This window comes from Saccharomyces kudriavzevii, assembly GCF_947243775.1.
Source record: "Saccharomyces kudriavzevii IFO 1802 strain IFO1802 genome assembly, chromosome: 7".
NCBI lineage: Eukaryota > Fungi > Ascomycota > Saccharomycetes > Saccharomycetales > Saccharomycetaceae > Saccharomyces > Saccharomyces kudriavzevii.
This window is the reverse complement of record NC_079278.1, coordinates 266,364-282,834: the sequence shown is the minus strand read 5'-3', so window position 1 is coordinate 282,834 and position 16,471 is coordinate 266,364. Positions and strand designations below refer to the sequence as shown.

The following is a 16,471-nucleotide window of genomic DNA, read 5'->3' as shown; positions in this document are numbered from 1 at the left end:
TATTACATAGAAATACGCTTCGGAGAGGCTGGCCGAGCATCATATGAGAATCATATAATCCATGATGTTTTCTATCAAAGCGATAAAAGTAAAAAGTGTTGAAACAAGAGGTATTAATTGGCATATCGCAGCACATCTGAACATTTGGCCATTTGATTGGTGACGCCATGTCGAGAGAAGAGGGTTTCGAATTACCCAGAAAAAGAGAGGCCACTAGAAACGTGAATTATAATGAAAAGGAAGTAGATGCTGAATTGGCTAAGAGGATACAAATACTGGAAAAAAGCGGAGATAACTCCAAACTCAGCAATAGTCAAAGTCCGAGAAGCAGCAGAAGCGCAAGTAACTTAACTGGTAAAACTGAGAAGTTTAAGTACCAAAAATTTCTTCATGATAAGAATACCTGCTGGAACTTTATTCCTACATTACCTCCCTCGTTTAGAAAGAATAGCAGGTTTTCTAACGTACTTGATCTGGACGACGCTATGATTGATTTACGGAAGATGATACTTTTCAACGCCGAGTCCGTACTTTTGTCTAAGAACGACACTATTTATATGATATCAGAACCTGCAGGCGAGCCATACTATATCGGCAGGGTGGTAAATTTTGTCAGTAAGCCTGAATTTTCTAACGCCATTAACGACACTATGAAGGATACTTCAGTCTTTCCTGCTAAATTCTTTCAAGTTAGAATGAACTGGTATTATCGTCCCAGAGATATTCAAGAACACGTTAATACTTTCAACCCAAGATTAGTGTACGCATCATTACATCAGGACATATGCCCAATCTCATCATATAGAGGTAAATGTAGTATATTACACAAGGACGAAGTTTTAGACATCCTTCCAAATGAAAAGGAAAGCATTACACGACCCAATATATTCTACTTCGATGAGCTTTTTGACAGATACACTTTAAAATATTACAAAGTGTATAGTACAGACAAAATATTAAACAATTGGAATAGTAAGTCGCCATTTCTTTATGTTTTGAATAAGAGATTTCGTTATATTTATACTGAACATAAATATCCATTGGAGAAAGTTTTAGGGAAATACTTCTTTCAAGATCAAGACGTAAATGCAATACGAATTGAAGATTACGAATGGGACAAAAGGTGTCAGTTCTGTAGAGAGTGGTGCATCCAAAAGGAAAGCCTTTCATGCGACGAATGTGGTGTTTGTGCACACATATACTGTATGGATCCCCCACTCGATAGAAAACCAAACAAGGACGTTGCTTGGACCTGTTTTAGCTGTCTACAAAGGCAAGAAAATACTGAAGAGTCACGGGGTAAGTTTAAGGAGGAACAAGCGGCAGAATTGAGTTTTATTCGTTCTGTAAGAGAAAAAATTGAAATAGTCTCTAATGAAACTATTGAGGAGAACGTTGGCTATAATGCGGAAAATTGCTGGTTCCAATATTTAGGGATGTATTCCATCTCCCATATTGAAGATACCTTAAACAAATCTATTTTTTTACCATACCCATTCAAACCTTCTAGGGTAGGTATGAAGTATCAGTGGCATGGTTGTATTGATAATAAGCCTTGGAGGCAGACGCCCTATAGACTGATGGATTCAGACGAAGAACGAGGTTCAATTAAAACTTCTGAATTGGCATGGATATCTGATCCATCAAAGGTTACTACTCAAAAATTAAATGAGTATATGCAAAAGTGTAAAAAGGAGTTATGTCCCGTCTTAAAAGTAAGAGGGGAAATTTGTAACTTTATTGATGTAATTTTGAAAAATTTACTTTCTACAAATTACGATACAGTAGCAGCGTTTGAAAAGTCCAAAAGAGAACTTTCTAGGGAATCTTTGAATGAACCAACTTTTACCACTGAGGAAATTCGAAAATTTGAGGAGGCTGTCGCAAAATTTGGAAGTGAGTTGCGTCCTGTATGTGAGCATGTTGGTTCTCAACCTATGCCTATGATTGTTAGGTTTTATTACAATTGGAAGAATACTGAAAGGGGCTTTATAGTGAGAAAGAAACTAAACAGGTTATCAAAAAATAAAAGAAAAAGAAGCACGCCTGACGACGGAAACGAATTGGAGACAAAATATATCGACGACTCTTCCTTTGATACCGAAAAACTTTCCTTGACAGAATCCTCATTTCAGTGCATGTTTTGTAAGATAGATTATTCTCCAATGTGGTACAAAGTTACTGGTGGTTCTGATGAAGAAAACATCAAGGTAAGAATGCAAACAGGCGTTAACGAGAAGACAGAAATTTCAGAGAAGCCACCTGCTCATAGCAAAAAAAATGAGAGGTTGGGTGCCCTTTGTATTCGCTGCGCTCGTATGTGGCGAAGATATGCAATTAGGTGGGTATATCCTCTTGACACCTTGAGGAAAATGACAGGTACCAGTCAGAATGGTTATTATTCAGCAATAGAAAGAATTCTTGAGGAAAGTAATATTAACAAATTCACATTGTCTCCGTTCCTGGCCCATAGTAAATTGTTGGAATGGGAACTTGTTCAGGATTCGGAGCTGATTATTAGGCAAAGAATGAAAGTATATAAAAATCCAAACTCATTCATGAAAATGAAGCGCTACTCTATGACGTTTCATGCACAGCTTTATAAAATGGCATTGAGATCTTATCCCAAAAATGAATTCAAACCGGAAAAAATGCAACAGGATCTTGAACTGTTTTCAAAAAATGCGACAAACGTAAGTAAAGTCTCCAAAGGACAAAATTCAAAAAGAACAGAAATCAGAGAGAATAAATTTCCCGTTAATATAATTCAACAATCACCAGATACCATCAATAGGCCCGGCACAACTCGGAATCTTAAAGGTGATAATTTTACTGAAAACATTGGCAGTGACAGTACTATTTTCACCTCAAACCCTGCACATGATATAATAAAGATCTCCATAAAAAAAGGAACCGATTCCTTAGGTATAGCGTCCGTAGACAAAGATTTTAAATTTGTCAAATTTGACAATACAATATTTCAGCGACTACGAACCAGTTTAAACCTGGAGAATAATAAGCAGCCAAAAAATAGTGAATATCCAACAAAGAAGGTTAGAATGATTAATGATGCTACATTGGATAGTCCATCAGACCGAACAAATGAAATAGCGTACAATTATCCAGTAATTTCACATTCTAAAAATACTTCTGTTATTCTTGAAAAATATCACGATCGTAATCTACCAAACAAAGCATCTGAAGAACACATGATATTATTGAAGCTTACCAAAAATAAAATCAAAAACCCAGATTCAGATCGACAAAGAAATGCCACGGTAGCTTATTGCTGTGTGTGCAAAGTAAATCATAATCAGAATGATAGCAGTGTGATACTATGTGGTAATTGCGGGCTAACCGTCCATTACTTCTGTTATGGTGTTAAACTGTCGAAACATACGCTGGAAGATTCTGACCTCAAAAAATACAAATGGCTATGTGATCCTTGTTCAAATGATCTTAACCCTATACTATCAACTACCTACCAATGCAGTTTGTGCCCAATTAAGGAGAGTGATTATGATAGATGCAAGAGTAAATCGGCAAAAATATGCCCAGACGCACTAAAATGCACGAGTTTAGGAACATGGGTCCATCCGGCGTGTTCACTTTTTGATGAGGATATTAAATACGGGAATGGACAGGCAATGCAGCCAGCCCTTAATACTGCTACTATACTCACCAGAAATAACAGATTCATATGTGGCATATGCAGAATACATGGGGGTGGGTTAGTCAAATGTGACAAATGCTCCTATAGGTATCATATTACATGTGCACAGAGCAGCTGTGATTTTAAGCTCGTGTTTGAAAAGAGAAACATTCCCACAGATTTTACGCTAGCCTGTATCACAGATTCTAAGCTTAACGAAACCTACACCTTGAAACCTGTGCTAATATGTGATAGACACGACGTCGATTCAAAAGAAAATAAATACTTTCAGTTATCATACAGGCCTCCACATACTCTATCATATATGGAACAATACTGCAGATACTACAAACATGACACTGGTCACAGTTTGATCGAATCGAGATACTTGGAACAGCAGGCTACATTGCAAGGTGGAATAACGAGGGGTTCAGGTGAACCTCTCACTAATCCTAAAATTTACATACTTCCTATAGAAAGGATTTGCTCATACTGTGGTACTACTAGAAGTTTATATTGGTACGAAGGCAGTATTTGCCACTCTTGTAACCTACATTCAGGCGTTCAAGAGCCAATGTTCGATGACACAGATGATGAAGGCACTAATGGCGATGGGATACCAATTGAAAGCGCTCAAAAGTTGATGGAAGGAATTGAACCAGCTGCGTTTGATTTTGATGCTCCAAGGACGACTTGTGATAAAAAAAAACTGATCGATCAAGCGAATGAGTGATTGAAATCAGTGATGTCCTTGAGGGAAAGTGCAACTTCTCTGACTTGACCCCTTTTATTGTTTTATAAATATGCTTTCAATAAAATAAAACTCGTCCTATATATGAATAATACAATTTATCATTAGTTACAAACAAATTAGTTATTAGTTTGGAGCCGGCGTTACTGTTCTGGAAGTTTGTCCCACTATATCTTTTAATTTATCATCAACTGTTTCAAGGGCACCACCTTTTTTATTGCCAGATGCATTTTTACGAAGCGAAGAGCCTAAAATAGATTTAGCCAAAGTATTTTTCCATGCTATCACATCTTCCATAGCTCTAAAATGTCTATAGTTGATCAAGTCAGTCAATATTTCAACTTGCCTCTTCACTTTATTGCCACGGGAAATCTTTGTTCTTTTCCTTTCAGAGCGAGCTAAAATTCTTGCACCTGGCCTTTGAGAATTTATTATTATTCTCTTCTGTTCCAGGAGCTCGTCCCTTTGGTCTTCTAGCTCTTGCATTTTATTAAGGATCTTTCGCGTCTTGGAGCTATCGTCTAGCTTCATAAGTTCGTCGGCAATTGCCTCCAATTTCTCGTCTATCACTATCTCCTTTTCCTCCTCCGCATCTGCTAGTAGGTCGATTTCGCTTACAATGCCGTTTTTTTTCTTATTAATACTATCAGTAATGTCCATGTTATCAATGTTTAGCTCATTGTCGGTAAACTCACTGTTTTCTAACTCCTTTAGCAACTTTTCTTCGTCCTTAGTGAATACTTCCAAAGATAATGCCCGGCCACGTAGGCTAAGAGAAGCTTTAATCCGCTGTATTACAGGTCTGATTTGTCTCAAAAGATCGTGCTCTTTACGACCCCAGTTATCTAACCAGTCTATTATTTTTGACAAATCTTCAAATTTATCAATACAATACCATTGGTCTGGTGACAATAGTAACCTTGAAGGAGTTTCATCCACAATTTTCTTTTGGATTGGCGTCAACTCTATAAGTGGGTTTACACGACCATCACTATCCAATATTTCCGTCTCGATTCCATTTTCTACGTAATTATAGGATCCGGATTTAGTCTTAAAGATACCAAACACTTCTTTAGTTGCCTCAGATGACCCTTTAACATTGCTGATTTTCTGCCAATTACTCAATTGCTCATCAGTAACGTTCAGGAAGAATTTCGCCGATGATGGTCTCGGCCCCTGCATCAATAAACGGCCCGATTGATAGCTGAATCCATTGTTATTCTTGGATGTTCCATCCATATCACCAAGAATTTCGTGACAGGGGACACCATTGTGATCTAACCAAAAATATCTGTTCCCATATCGATCTAGGCCCAAGGGTTTCAGTCTCTGCAAGTCGTTTTCAAAGAGACAGTTATCGAGATAGTTTTTGTCAGATTGTAAAATTTCTATTTTCTTTTCTTGTTCTTTAATCAAAATCTGCTTTTTCTCAATCAGAGATGGATCATTAATCTCATCCTTCGCTTGGAGATCACGATTTTTATCAGGGCTATCAGCCGATGATGTGTTTTCATCTGTTTTAATTGACTTCTCTTGAATTGCCTGCAGCTCATTCTGAAGGTTTCCCAATACAACTGCCTCTGATTTTAACTCTCTTGCAACTTTGAATCTTTCACTACGAATTTGGCCGCAGAGTTCCATAGAGTCGTCTACGGCTGCCTTAATATCAGGGGAAAAATGCGACACTAGATCTATGAGTACCCACAGTGCATTGATTTTGTCACTGAAAGTTAGTTTTCGACAGAAGTTCCTCCAAAGCTGTTTGGGTAATTGAGTAGCTGATATATCTTTGGGCATTATCTTTTCTATGAAATAATCAATAAACTCTGAGTACATAGGGAGGTGTCTACTATCTTGCAAGGTACCCAGTAAAATTATGAGCCAGTAACTGTTATTGAATTGTCTTTTTGTCAAACGTTCTATCCAATTAACATTACGATAGTTTAGACACTTCTCTAATTTGGGATCTACTGTTTCAGAATCAGAATCAGAATCAGACCCAGAATCAGGATGAGATTGAGATTTAGTTTTGTCGTCGACGTCGGATTTTTTCTCATCCTTCGATGTATCTTTCTTTAGTCCGAAAATCGATTTATCCGACTTTTCGGTATCTTGTAAGGGATACCCGTCGCCCTTCTGTTGTTGTATTATCTGCTCATCTTTAACATATTTTGTCTCTTTGAGTACCCCTTTGTTATCTACTATCCAATCTTCGACGACGATGCAATTCCAATCACCATCTTCGTTGACGAATAGACGCAATAGCGCAGTAAAAACTTCAATGAGAAGGGCGGACCCGTTGTGGTTGATGTTATCAAGTATGTCATCTGTAGCTGGGTCATCATTAACAATATTGTACTCAACCTTACTGGAATTCCTTGCCAGCACCATATCACGGACTAGCGAATTTCTCTGCCAGTCACTTGAGTTTTCAGCGTTTTCTTCAATGGTATCTTCTGCTCCATCTTCCAAGAATGAACTGCCATTTGATTCTCCTCGCTTTGTAGTCGTTGGAGTTTTTATATTCACCAAAACAACTTCACCTTTTAGCTCATACGCATCTGTACATTTTAAAGAAGTGATGAATTGGTCAAGACTAAAATGAGATAAGTAAATCCTTGGACCAAACGTATTCAGAAACTGGTAGGACTGCAACAGCTTTCCAAAAGAACTAAATTGTTTAGAGCTCTTTGAACCTACTTGAACGCATTCTAGTTTTTCATTGTAATAAGTTAAATTTGGAAATATGTCCGGTGGATGTTGGTATGGCAACGCCAAATCATCCATTATGCTTGTTATTGTAACAGTCGGAGGCTCCGCATTAGCTGGAATAGAAACAGCCTCAACATTTTCCGGCTTCAGTTCCTCATTGGCCTCTTTTTTCCTCTTTTTAGAAACGTTTTCTGCCGAAGGATTTTGACTATTTCCCTTATCTTCTTCGTGGGAACTATTCTCCGCAGCATTTACTTCAGTTTGCTTTCTCTTTTTCTTGGATTCTTTTTTACTAGGCACGTTATCCGAGACGCCATTATTACTTGATGATTTATTTTGACGTTTATTCTTTTCATTTTCCGGTGGCGAAACATTGGCACTATCGGAACTTCTTGCCACAGCAGCCGGTTCATCATCCTTATATTTTAACATATCTTTTGGCCAGTCCATAGCCAAACCATACATTGCTAAATATTCTGGTTTGACGCACCAAGGCGCACCCATCTTTGAAGACGCTCTCTGTAAAGTAATCTTGAAAAAGCATTTAATTAAATGTTTTGTGAAAGTAGAACGATCCCTGTAAATTTGACCTTGGTCTACTATGAAAGATTTATTACTAGATGCGGCTTCTTCTATCAACATGTACTTAGTGTGGGCAGGCATTGCAATTTCTTTGGTATCTGGATTCATTGTTGCGTTGAACTGAACTTTTTCTTTGATAATATAACGTTTTTGATATTGGTACTGAGGCAAGCTTGGATTATTACAATTATTATTTTCAGAGATGTCATCAGGTTGGGGAGTTCCCTGTTGAGAATGGGAATTTGTTGTAGAGACATCTTTTTGTTTGCGTAAATAAACAGTTTCCCCTGGGAAGAAGTCATTTTTGAACCTTGCGTAAACCTTCTCCACCAATGCGTCCAGCCTTCTTATTCCGTTAAAATGCAAAAATCTCGCCACGGGTTCTCTTAATTTTAATGGAAATCTGTCTTCAACGTACTTAAATTGTGTCTCCTCACTATCTAGAGCTTGGAAAAACGTCAGGCACGAAGTACCGGTGATTTCACAGGTGAAATGGTGACGAGTATAGAAATCAAACCTTTCCAGAAATTTTTCGTAACTTGGAAACCATTCCCCGGTTTCTTCGATATGCCATATTTGCACATTCAAATTCAATGGTAAAGGTCGTGGATCAGGAAGCAATATAGGTTTTCTTTTGTATAACACCATGTTTTGTTGAACGCTTCCTTTGTTTCTTTTCTACTGCTCGGTACCTTTTCTTTTGTTTTATGAAATAATATAGTAATAGTAAAATAAACCCGGATGTATCTATCTACCTGCACCAGATAACAACTGTGATGTACCTAGTGTCAGCTGAGATGTCTGAAGACTGATGAATAATAATGTGTGTAAGATAACCCAACCTTCTTGGAAAAACAAGAAGAAAGGCGAAGAAAAGAAGAAGAGCAAGAAAGAGGTTTTTTTTGATCGGTATTATCCTTTTTATTTTTTCCTGTTTCTACACTTTTTTTCCTCTATAATTTTCCTTTATTATTTTTCATTTCGGGTTTTTACCACATTAAAAATGGATAATAAACACATTGGATACAAACTACGAGAAAATTTCTAGTCTATGGCAAGACAATTGACAAGCGACAAAGGAAGGTATGTAGGCAAGCATACATTTGTTCGAACCATAGAGTTAATGTCATTTTAATGCGGGTAGGAAGTTGCACTTATGCCCAGTGCTCCAGAAGCCTGAGTAAGAAATCTGAAAAATGTTTGGGAAGATCTAATGTAGATACGACTATTTAGTACTGATTTCTACTATTGCAAGCAGAAAGAAAAGAATCAAACGCATCTCGACTGTATTCAAGGCTTAGTTATAACATGTAACCTGAACTGGTCTTACAGTAAAAAATTTCGTTAAGTCGTTAAAATAGTTATTTAAATACTTGTATCAACTATTTACAGCGAGGCCCGCAGTTCATTCAAAACAAGTTGAGCGGCGGCTAGTTTTTTATTGCCGATCATTAGTTCATTATTGCACAAGCAAACCAAAAGGCTGATTTCTAGCTTACTTAGGAGTCGTTTTGAAACGCCGCAGACCTTGCTAAAGTATTCATGTGAGTGAACAAAATCTTCCAATAACTTCGTGCTCAGTCTAACCGATGCTATTATCACTCGGTGAACTTCCTTCTCTTGCAATTTCAATTTCAATTGAAGCGCGTTATTGTTTCTTTCATTTCTCGTCAAAAATAGTGTGTCCATTAAAAACGTCGCCACGAGGTAAACTGCTGGCTCATACTCACATTTGTCCTGAATCCTTCTGAGAAAATCCACTGACGACAAAGATGGCTTACTCTTCATGTAAAAGTTTGCATATTCTTTCTTTTCCACATCATTCTTAGAGATGGTACACTTTTCGTCGTCGCTAAGTTTTAGTAATAGTTCTATCGTTTCGCTAAAGTTTGCCAAAGCATCATCAACCGATATATAGGGCACTTCTGCATTATCAGGTATGCCAAGTAGTAATGGGTTTTCGCTTCCAAAGTCAGCCTTTTCTCGATTTTCTTCCTCGCCATGTGGTGGTCTAATATGCAACCCTCCTACATCAAAGCTTGTTACGCTGCTGCATTCCGAGAAATTAAAAGCTTCGACATTACGCTCTTCAAAATCAGTTGTATCCTCCATTTCGAAACTAGCATTTAGATGCCTGAAGAGTGGTGATTTACGTCGAGGTATGTTCAAACCACTTTGCTGGCGTAAGAGGTCCCTATCGAAGATAGAACTCGTACAACCAGTGGTATCCTCTAGCTCATCATCACTTAATTCAAAGTTCGGTGTCGAACTCATATTAGTTCCATTAATAAATGCGCTCGAGTCATCTGCCATCGAAGAGTACAGTCCTTTCCCTCCATTCAATAACCCCACTTGAAAATTGTTTATATCGTCTATATTCTGTGCCAAATAATTATTCATTTCATTCGCAGACCTTAACAGTTGTTCTACATTTATTTTATTTTTTTGAGTATCTGTAGTATCCTGTGGCTGTACTTTGTCAGTCTTGCTGGTTGATGGACCGGGTGTGCTTGGCCTGGACGGTTCCCACTCACTTGTTAAGTCCGAGAAATTCTCACTCTGGAGGAACTTCGGTTTCAAAGGTAAGTCGAACGACGCATTGCAGTCATCGACGATTCCTAAACTGACAGACCGTACGCTACAATCATCAAACCCTTCCACGTCTGTACTATTGCTTGTAGTCAATTCCATCTTGCGTATAACCTATTTGTGCATGAAATTACTGAGTTCTGCGTATGGTGGTTAATAAAATGTTATTAAACTTTGAAATGATGAGGGCAGCAAAGCATATCGTTGCTCGAACACTTTATTTGGGAAACTGTCTCAGTAGCTCCTAGGAATGCTAAACTCCAAATCATTCGTCACCGATAGTCACTGAGAAAGGAAGGAAAAATGGCATGATATAACGTGGCAGCAGCCGGTTCGGTTCAGGCTACCCCGGTTTTCCCGAAACGACATATTCCGCATAAAAAAGTACCTTACGTAAAACTATGCAATAATACATTTACTACTTGTATAAGCCTTATGTACTAAAAAATATGTTTAAAAAGATGAAATAACAAAATGTATTAACCACTGAAAAAGCGATTAGTACAATCTGAAAGCTGGACCCATGGAGGACTTAACGACCAAGGAACCAACATTTTGCCAGTTCTTCTTCAACAAAGAAACGAAAAAGTTGACAGACATCAAGATTTGGTTAACCAAAACGTCTTCTTCCATTTCAACGTTACCGACGGCAACAGCCAAACACAAGACCTTCTTCAATTGGAACTTAATGGTGGATCTGACATCGGTGACCTTACCGTACAAGTCATCGTTGTGAGAAACTGGGGTTGGAAACTTACCAGCCTTGGACAATTGAGGACCCAATAGTCTTGGGACTTGCTTGATCAAGACTTCGGAAGCGATGAAAGCGTTGTACTTCTTAGACAACTTCTTGATCAACTTCTTGTTCTTGTTCAGTTTCTTCAAGTCATCAACGGACATGGCGTCGACACCACAAGACTTAGCTCTGTCAACATCAAAAGCATCACCGAAGATACAGATGGACATGTTTGGTCTTGGACAGTTTGGCAACTTCAAAGAACCAGAGAAACGCTTGTCTCTTTGAGGGTCATAGTTCTTCAAACCGACTTGTAGTTCGACAGTTTCCAAGAAGTTTCTCTTCTTGGTTTCGTTGGAGTACTTCAACAATTCCTTGATGTGTTCTCTGACTTGAGAAGAGGTGATCTTAGACATTTTTCGGTATGTGATTAGTCTTCCAAAGTATTTGGTGGTCCGTGAGGCTTGCGACTAGTTCGATGGTTTCTTAACTTGAACTTAAGTAACTTTCTAGCCAAACTACAGTTTTTACTCTTTGGAGCTGTACTAAAAATGTCTTTATTGAAACTTACCATTCTTCCCATTTGCGTCTCCTGCTCTTTCCGACTTGCGGTTCGTTATGGCAGAGACTATTTTTGGAAATTATTTCGCGCGAAATTGATCGGAAAAAAAATAAAATAAACGATGCCTGTTGCACCCGTACATGTTATACAATGTATAACATGTACGGGTGCAAAAAGAAATGGATATTGTAATGTCTAGCGGCAAAATTTGATCATAGGTGGCGATGTTGGAGGAAGTAACAGGCTTCATCGTCTCTCGAAAAGTACAGACTTCATGGCTGTGATGACAGAGTGAATTGAGAGCACATTCGTTATTCTTGTGTCGGCATATTGAGGCGGCAAGCTGAATTATCTTGTTTTATGCATGCTTCCCCGAATTTTTCGAATCTCTTTATAGGTAAATGGGCTAGCGTGTTAATTTGACAATAAAAGAGGATTATGTATACGCTCTTGGGGCTTTATAAGGTTTCATTCAGTACTGGTTTCTTTCGAAAACGATTAAACCGGGATTAAGCCGTGCCCGCCAATGAGGGAAAAATGCAAGTTCCCAAATAGATGATGAAGCTGTAGAGCTTGAAGCCATAAATTACCAATACGAAAGGAAAATTACATCATGCTTTTAGTGTACAGTCGTATCAGAAATAACGTTCCGTTTTCTTTGTGTCGAATATGTATACGATATAATTCTAATTCACAAAATAGATGGCTGAATAGGCAACTGGGAGACCCATATACAAAAGAGGCCAAGGTCCAGAACTTGAGATCCAGAGCTGCATTCAAGCTTATGCAAATCGATGATAAATACCGTCTTTTCAATAAAAACAAGTCAAACCGGAGAATACTGGATCTTGGGTACGCCCCGGGAGCGTGGTCCCAGGTGGCACAACAAAGAAGTTCATCCAATTCTATGATATTGGGTGTTGATATTCTACCTTGTGAACCGCCGCATGGTGTGAACTCAATTCAGGCAAATATACTGGCGAAGAGAACTCATGATCTAATACGACTGTTCTATTCAAAGCATTTTCAATTGAACAGACGCGACGAGTTGCATGAAAACCATGGTTATTTCCAGAATATGCTCGAGGAGGAACTGACTCATTTGAAAGATACGGAATTATATCGTGAAATTTTCACTTCTGACGACAACTACGATATTTCGAATACGAATAGCACTTTAAAAGAACGGGAGAAATTCCCAGTTGATGTAATTATAAGTGATATGTATGAACCCTGGCCCCAAACGACCGGTTTTTGGAATAACATTACTAATCAAGCTTATTTTAGGATGGCAAACACATCTGGTCTCAGCATAAGAGATCACTACCAATCCATTGATTTGTGTGACGCCGCGTTGGTTACGGCGATAGATTTACTGCGGCCCCTAGGTTCCTTCGTTTGCAAGCTATATACTGGTGAAGAGGAAAATTTGTTCAAAAAGAGAATGGAGGCAGTTTTCAATGACGTCCATAAGTTCAAGCCTGATGCCTCTAGAAATGAGTCAAGAGAAACGTATTATATCGGATTAAGGAAGAGAAGAAATATAGATAAATTGAAAGTGTTTGGTAATTGATGATGTGATATGTTTGCACAATATTTCATAATCACGTTCATTTATTCCTTCATTTTTTACTTCTATTGTGATAAAATCAAAAAGGCATACATATGTAGATATACATTGAAAGATATATATCATCTATTAGAGGTGTTTTCTTATTCATTGAGTAGTTCGTTCTTCTCCGATTTGGTTAACTCTCTTCTTCTTCCGGTTCTGGTACTTCTTCTTCTTCTTTTTCTTCTTCTTCTTCTTCTTGCTCTGGTTGCTGTTGTTGTTGCTGTTGTTGCTGTTGTTGTTCTAGGAGTTTGTCTTCTTCGGCTTCCTCTGCATTGGATTCCTCAAATTCACCTTCTTCAGTTTCGGTGCTATCGTTTCCTTGGGCCTGTTTTGATGCTGGAGTAGAATCCAAGTCGATTAGTGGTTGAGCATCTGCTGAATTGGAGGAACTTGGTAACTTTTCGGCTTCAGATACTCTTTCCGATACAGCTTTTTTACCATTAAGTATCAAGTTTTCTTTCCATTTCTTAACGATATCGTTAACCTCATTGTCCCCCAGACCATATGTAGAACCTAAGAGGGCAGCTTCAGAGAACCTCTCAGATTTGATTAGAAGATCTTTAGCACCTTCTATGTCACCGGCAATCCAATAAGCATTGAAGGCCAAATTAAATTTACCGACTGTTTCTGCATCTTTAGCTAAAGTTACTAACCCTTCTTTGTTATTAAAAGATGAGTGCAATAGAAATAAAGATTCGAGATCATTTGCCTTTGTGAAAGCTTCGATAGCAAGCTTGAAATTGAATTTTTGTAGAGAGGCATCACCCAAGGATCTCCATCTCATCTCGGGGCTCTCATCTGTTAACAAATCATGGGCTAATGTAAGTTGACCGACTTTTAAAGCTAGTTCGAATTTTTGATCTTGGTCTGGAGAGATATTCAATGCTTCTTCATAAAATTCTTGACCTTCCAAAAATCTAGCAATCTTTGTTAAAGAGTCCTTACCTTCTACATTTGGGAGAACATTTTCAATAGCTTCTTCAATCTCTCCTCTCAAAGTTAATGTTTGGAACTCCAGAACCTCCAAAGATATCTCGTAACCATAAACATGCACCTCTCTGTCAGCTAAATATACTTTATTATCGCGTGCCAAGTAGCCCAAGAGATACATTTCCTTTGCGTAATGAGCTAAATTGTAAGTCTTACCACCAACAAAGTAATTTAGTCTATTAGTTGCTGTAGTGAAGATAAAAACATCACCAACCCACTTTCCCGATGTAATGGACTCACTCAATTCATATAATACGTCAAATGCTCCGTCGACACCTTCCGAATCGTCGATATTACCGCTATTTGCCGCTTCAAGATAAGCATCTTTGTTGAATAACAATGTATATCCGCTGGCTTCATCACCGCCACTATTGGTGTTGACGATCATAATCAACTCACCGTTATCGGACCAAATTACATCCTTTGCATTTACGTCAATTCTTCTAACCAGTGTACCGTTATCCCAGTCAAAGAAATAAACAAAGCCATCAGATTTGACACCTAATAAGGCACCTGAAAATAATCTATCAATGACAGAATGTAATGGAACAGACCATGACGTAACTTCTTTGAAATTCTTGTAGTATTTAATTTGGCCAGTTTCGTCAATTAAGGCATAACTATTGGAGTCAGGGCCCCAGACAAAATCTTGACATTTACCAAAGGCTTTATTTCTCCAAGCTAAAGCTGTATAGATAACGTATTCACCATCCCCAACAACTGTGACAAACCTGCCGTTTGGGGAATGGGCTAAAGATTGAGGGAAAACGTCAACAGACCCCAGTTCTTTAGTTTGCAGAGATAATGGTTCATCTTGTCCGACTTCTTCATTACCTCTTATAACAGCAGTGAAAATATCGGAAGCAGCTGCATTTTTACCACCTGACCATACTAGCTTACCGACAGGGTCAAGCGACAAAGTTGGTACATCATTACCCAAGGAAAGAACCGTAAACCCATTATCAAACCCGGATGCGATATAGTTTTTACGGCCTGTTGGGTGAGTGGCGATACACCAACTTCTTTCTAAACCAACGTTCAAAGTCTTTTCCACTTTGTAGGTAGAAGAGTTCCAGATTTTCAAAGTACCATCTTCAGAACCAGAAATTATGACAGGCAAGGTTGGATGGAAAACAGCAAAGGAAACATTGGACATATGGCCTTCTAAAGTGGCTACGCATGACTTTGTTTGGTAATCCCAAATCTTTATAGTTAGGTCATCCGACGCAGTAATCATGTAAGGCTTGTCAGGTAATGGATAATAATCAACATAATTAACACCTCTTTCTTGCCCTGTGGTCAAAGTAAAATTTGGCGTTGATTGTCCTAATGACCAAACTTTAACTGTTCTATCTAAACAACCGGAAGCGAATGTGGTGGGGTCTTTTGGATTGAATGCTACGCACATGACAAAATGTTCATGACCCTCAAAGGTTTGTTCTAAAGCCCAGTTATTCTCCCAGTTCCATAGCTTGATTGTCAAATCGTCACTACCGGATAAGACGTAAGGTTTTGTTGGATGTACAGCGATGGAACGGATATAGTCTGGATGGGCTTCAAAATCAACAACTTTTTCACCGGTATTATAATTGAAGGCTCTGATCCTGAAATCATCACTCCCAACAATTATCCAGTTTTTTCTTGCAATAAACTTACCTGCTCTAACAGGAGTTTCGGTGACTTGGATGGATCTGACCTCAATCTGTGTTTCGTAATTCCAAATTTCAACGCGGCCAGAATACAAGGTTGTCAAGACCCATGGTTCAGTTGGATGAAAGTCAATACCTTTGACTCTGTCGGATCTATTACTGAAAGTTTTCTAGGAATAAAATGTAAAATAAAAAAGATGCAAAAAACAAGTGCATTTATTTTAAATCTTCCTGTTAGTAATCCTTTTTCTCAACCTTTTCGTTTTTAAAGACAATCGTAGAACGATTCAACTTGTCCTTCCCATGCAAATGAGATCATCTTCTAATCATGTGAGTTCTCGAATCATTCACAATTGCATTGGCAAAACGCGCTGTGATAACATACCTTTATGTCCAGCTTCATAGTGTCCGTATAATTGTTCCGATTGGCAGTCTTGATTGGCCACTACAGTGATCATTAACTGTAGCTTTCAGTTATTTACTCCCAAATCTGACACGCATGTTCCTGGCATTAGCTCGATCCATTCGTGAAAAAAAGGCAGTTTATTACCCGTCTCTTCGTGCCACACGATTTAAAAAGCGTCGCGTCACAAAATAATTGATTCGATAATAATAACTAGTACTATTTCGGAC

At 38.3% G+C, this 16,471-nt stretch overlaps 6 protein-coding genes across 6 annotated transcripts; 2 read left to right on the top strand and 4 right to left on the bottom strand.

Annotated features, from left to right (window-relative positions):
- Positions 1-167: 167 nt before the first annotated feature.
- On the top strand, positions 168-4,385 carry SNT2 (DNA-binding E3 ubiquitin-protein ligase SNT2; the record flags this gene model as incomplete). The annotated part of the gene is made up of 1 exon (XM_056227880.1): positions 168-4,385. The coding sequence occupies one exon, from the start codon at positions 168-170 to the stop codon at positions 4,383-4,385; it is 4,218 nt and encodes a 1,405-aa protein (XP_056087658.1).
- Positions 4,386-4,529: 144 nt separating this feature from the next.
- On the bottom strand, positions 4,530-8,345 carry ITC1 (Itc1p; the record flags this gene model as incomplete). The annotated part of the gene is made up of 1 exon (XM_056227879.1): positions 4,530-8,345. One exon carries the CDS (start codon positions 8,343-8,345, stop codon positions 4,530-4,532), a length of 3,816 nt encoding a protein of 1,271 aa, XP_056087657.1.
- Positions 8,346-9,083: 738 nt separating this feature from the next.
- Positions 9,084-10,388, bottom strand: PCL10 (Pcl10p; the record flags this gene model as incomplete). Its single annotated transcript, XM_056227878.1, has 1 exon — positions 9,084-10,388. One exon carries the CDS (start codon positions 10,386-10,388, stop codon positions 9,084-9,086), a length of 1,305 nt encoding a protein of 434 aa, XP_056087656.1.
- Positions 10,389-10,784: 396 nt separating this feature from the next.
- On the bottom strand, positions 10,785-11,438 carry RPL1B (60S ribosomal protein uL1; the record flags this gene model as incomplete). Its single annotated transcript, XM_056227877.1, has 1 exon — positions 10,785-11,438. One exon carries the CDS (start codon positions 11,436-11,438, stop codon positions 10,785-10,787), a length of 654 nt encoding a protein of 217 aa, XP_056087655.1.
- Positions 11,439-12,197: 759 nt separating this feature from the next.
- MRM2 (21S rRNA (uridine2791-2'-O) methyltransferase) lies at positions 12,198-13,157 on the top strand (the record flags this gene model as incomplete). Its single annotated transcript, XM_056227876.1, has 1 exon — positions 12,198-13,157. The coding sequence occupies one exon, from the start codon at positions 12,198-12,200 to the stop codon at positions 13,155-13,157; it is 960 nt and encodes a 319-aa protein (XP_056087654.1).
- Positions 13,158-13,332: 175 nt separating this feature from the next.
- SEC27 (coatomer subunit beta') lies at positions 13,333-16,241 on the bottom strand (the record flags this gene model as incomplete). Its single annotated transcript, XM_056227875.1, has 2 exons — positions 13,333-16,008; positions 16,224-16,241. The coding sequence occupies 2 exons, from the start codon at positions 16,239-16,241 to the stop codon at positions 13,333-13,335; spliced, it is 2,694 nt and encodes an 897-aa protein (XP_056087653.1).
- Between the last annotated feature and the right edge of the window lie 230 nt (positions 16,242-16,471).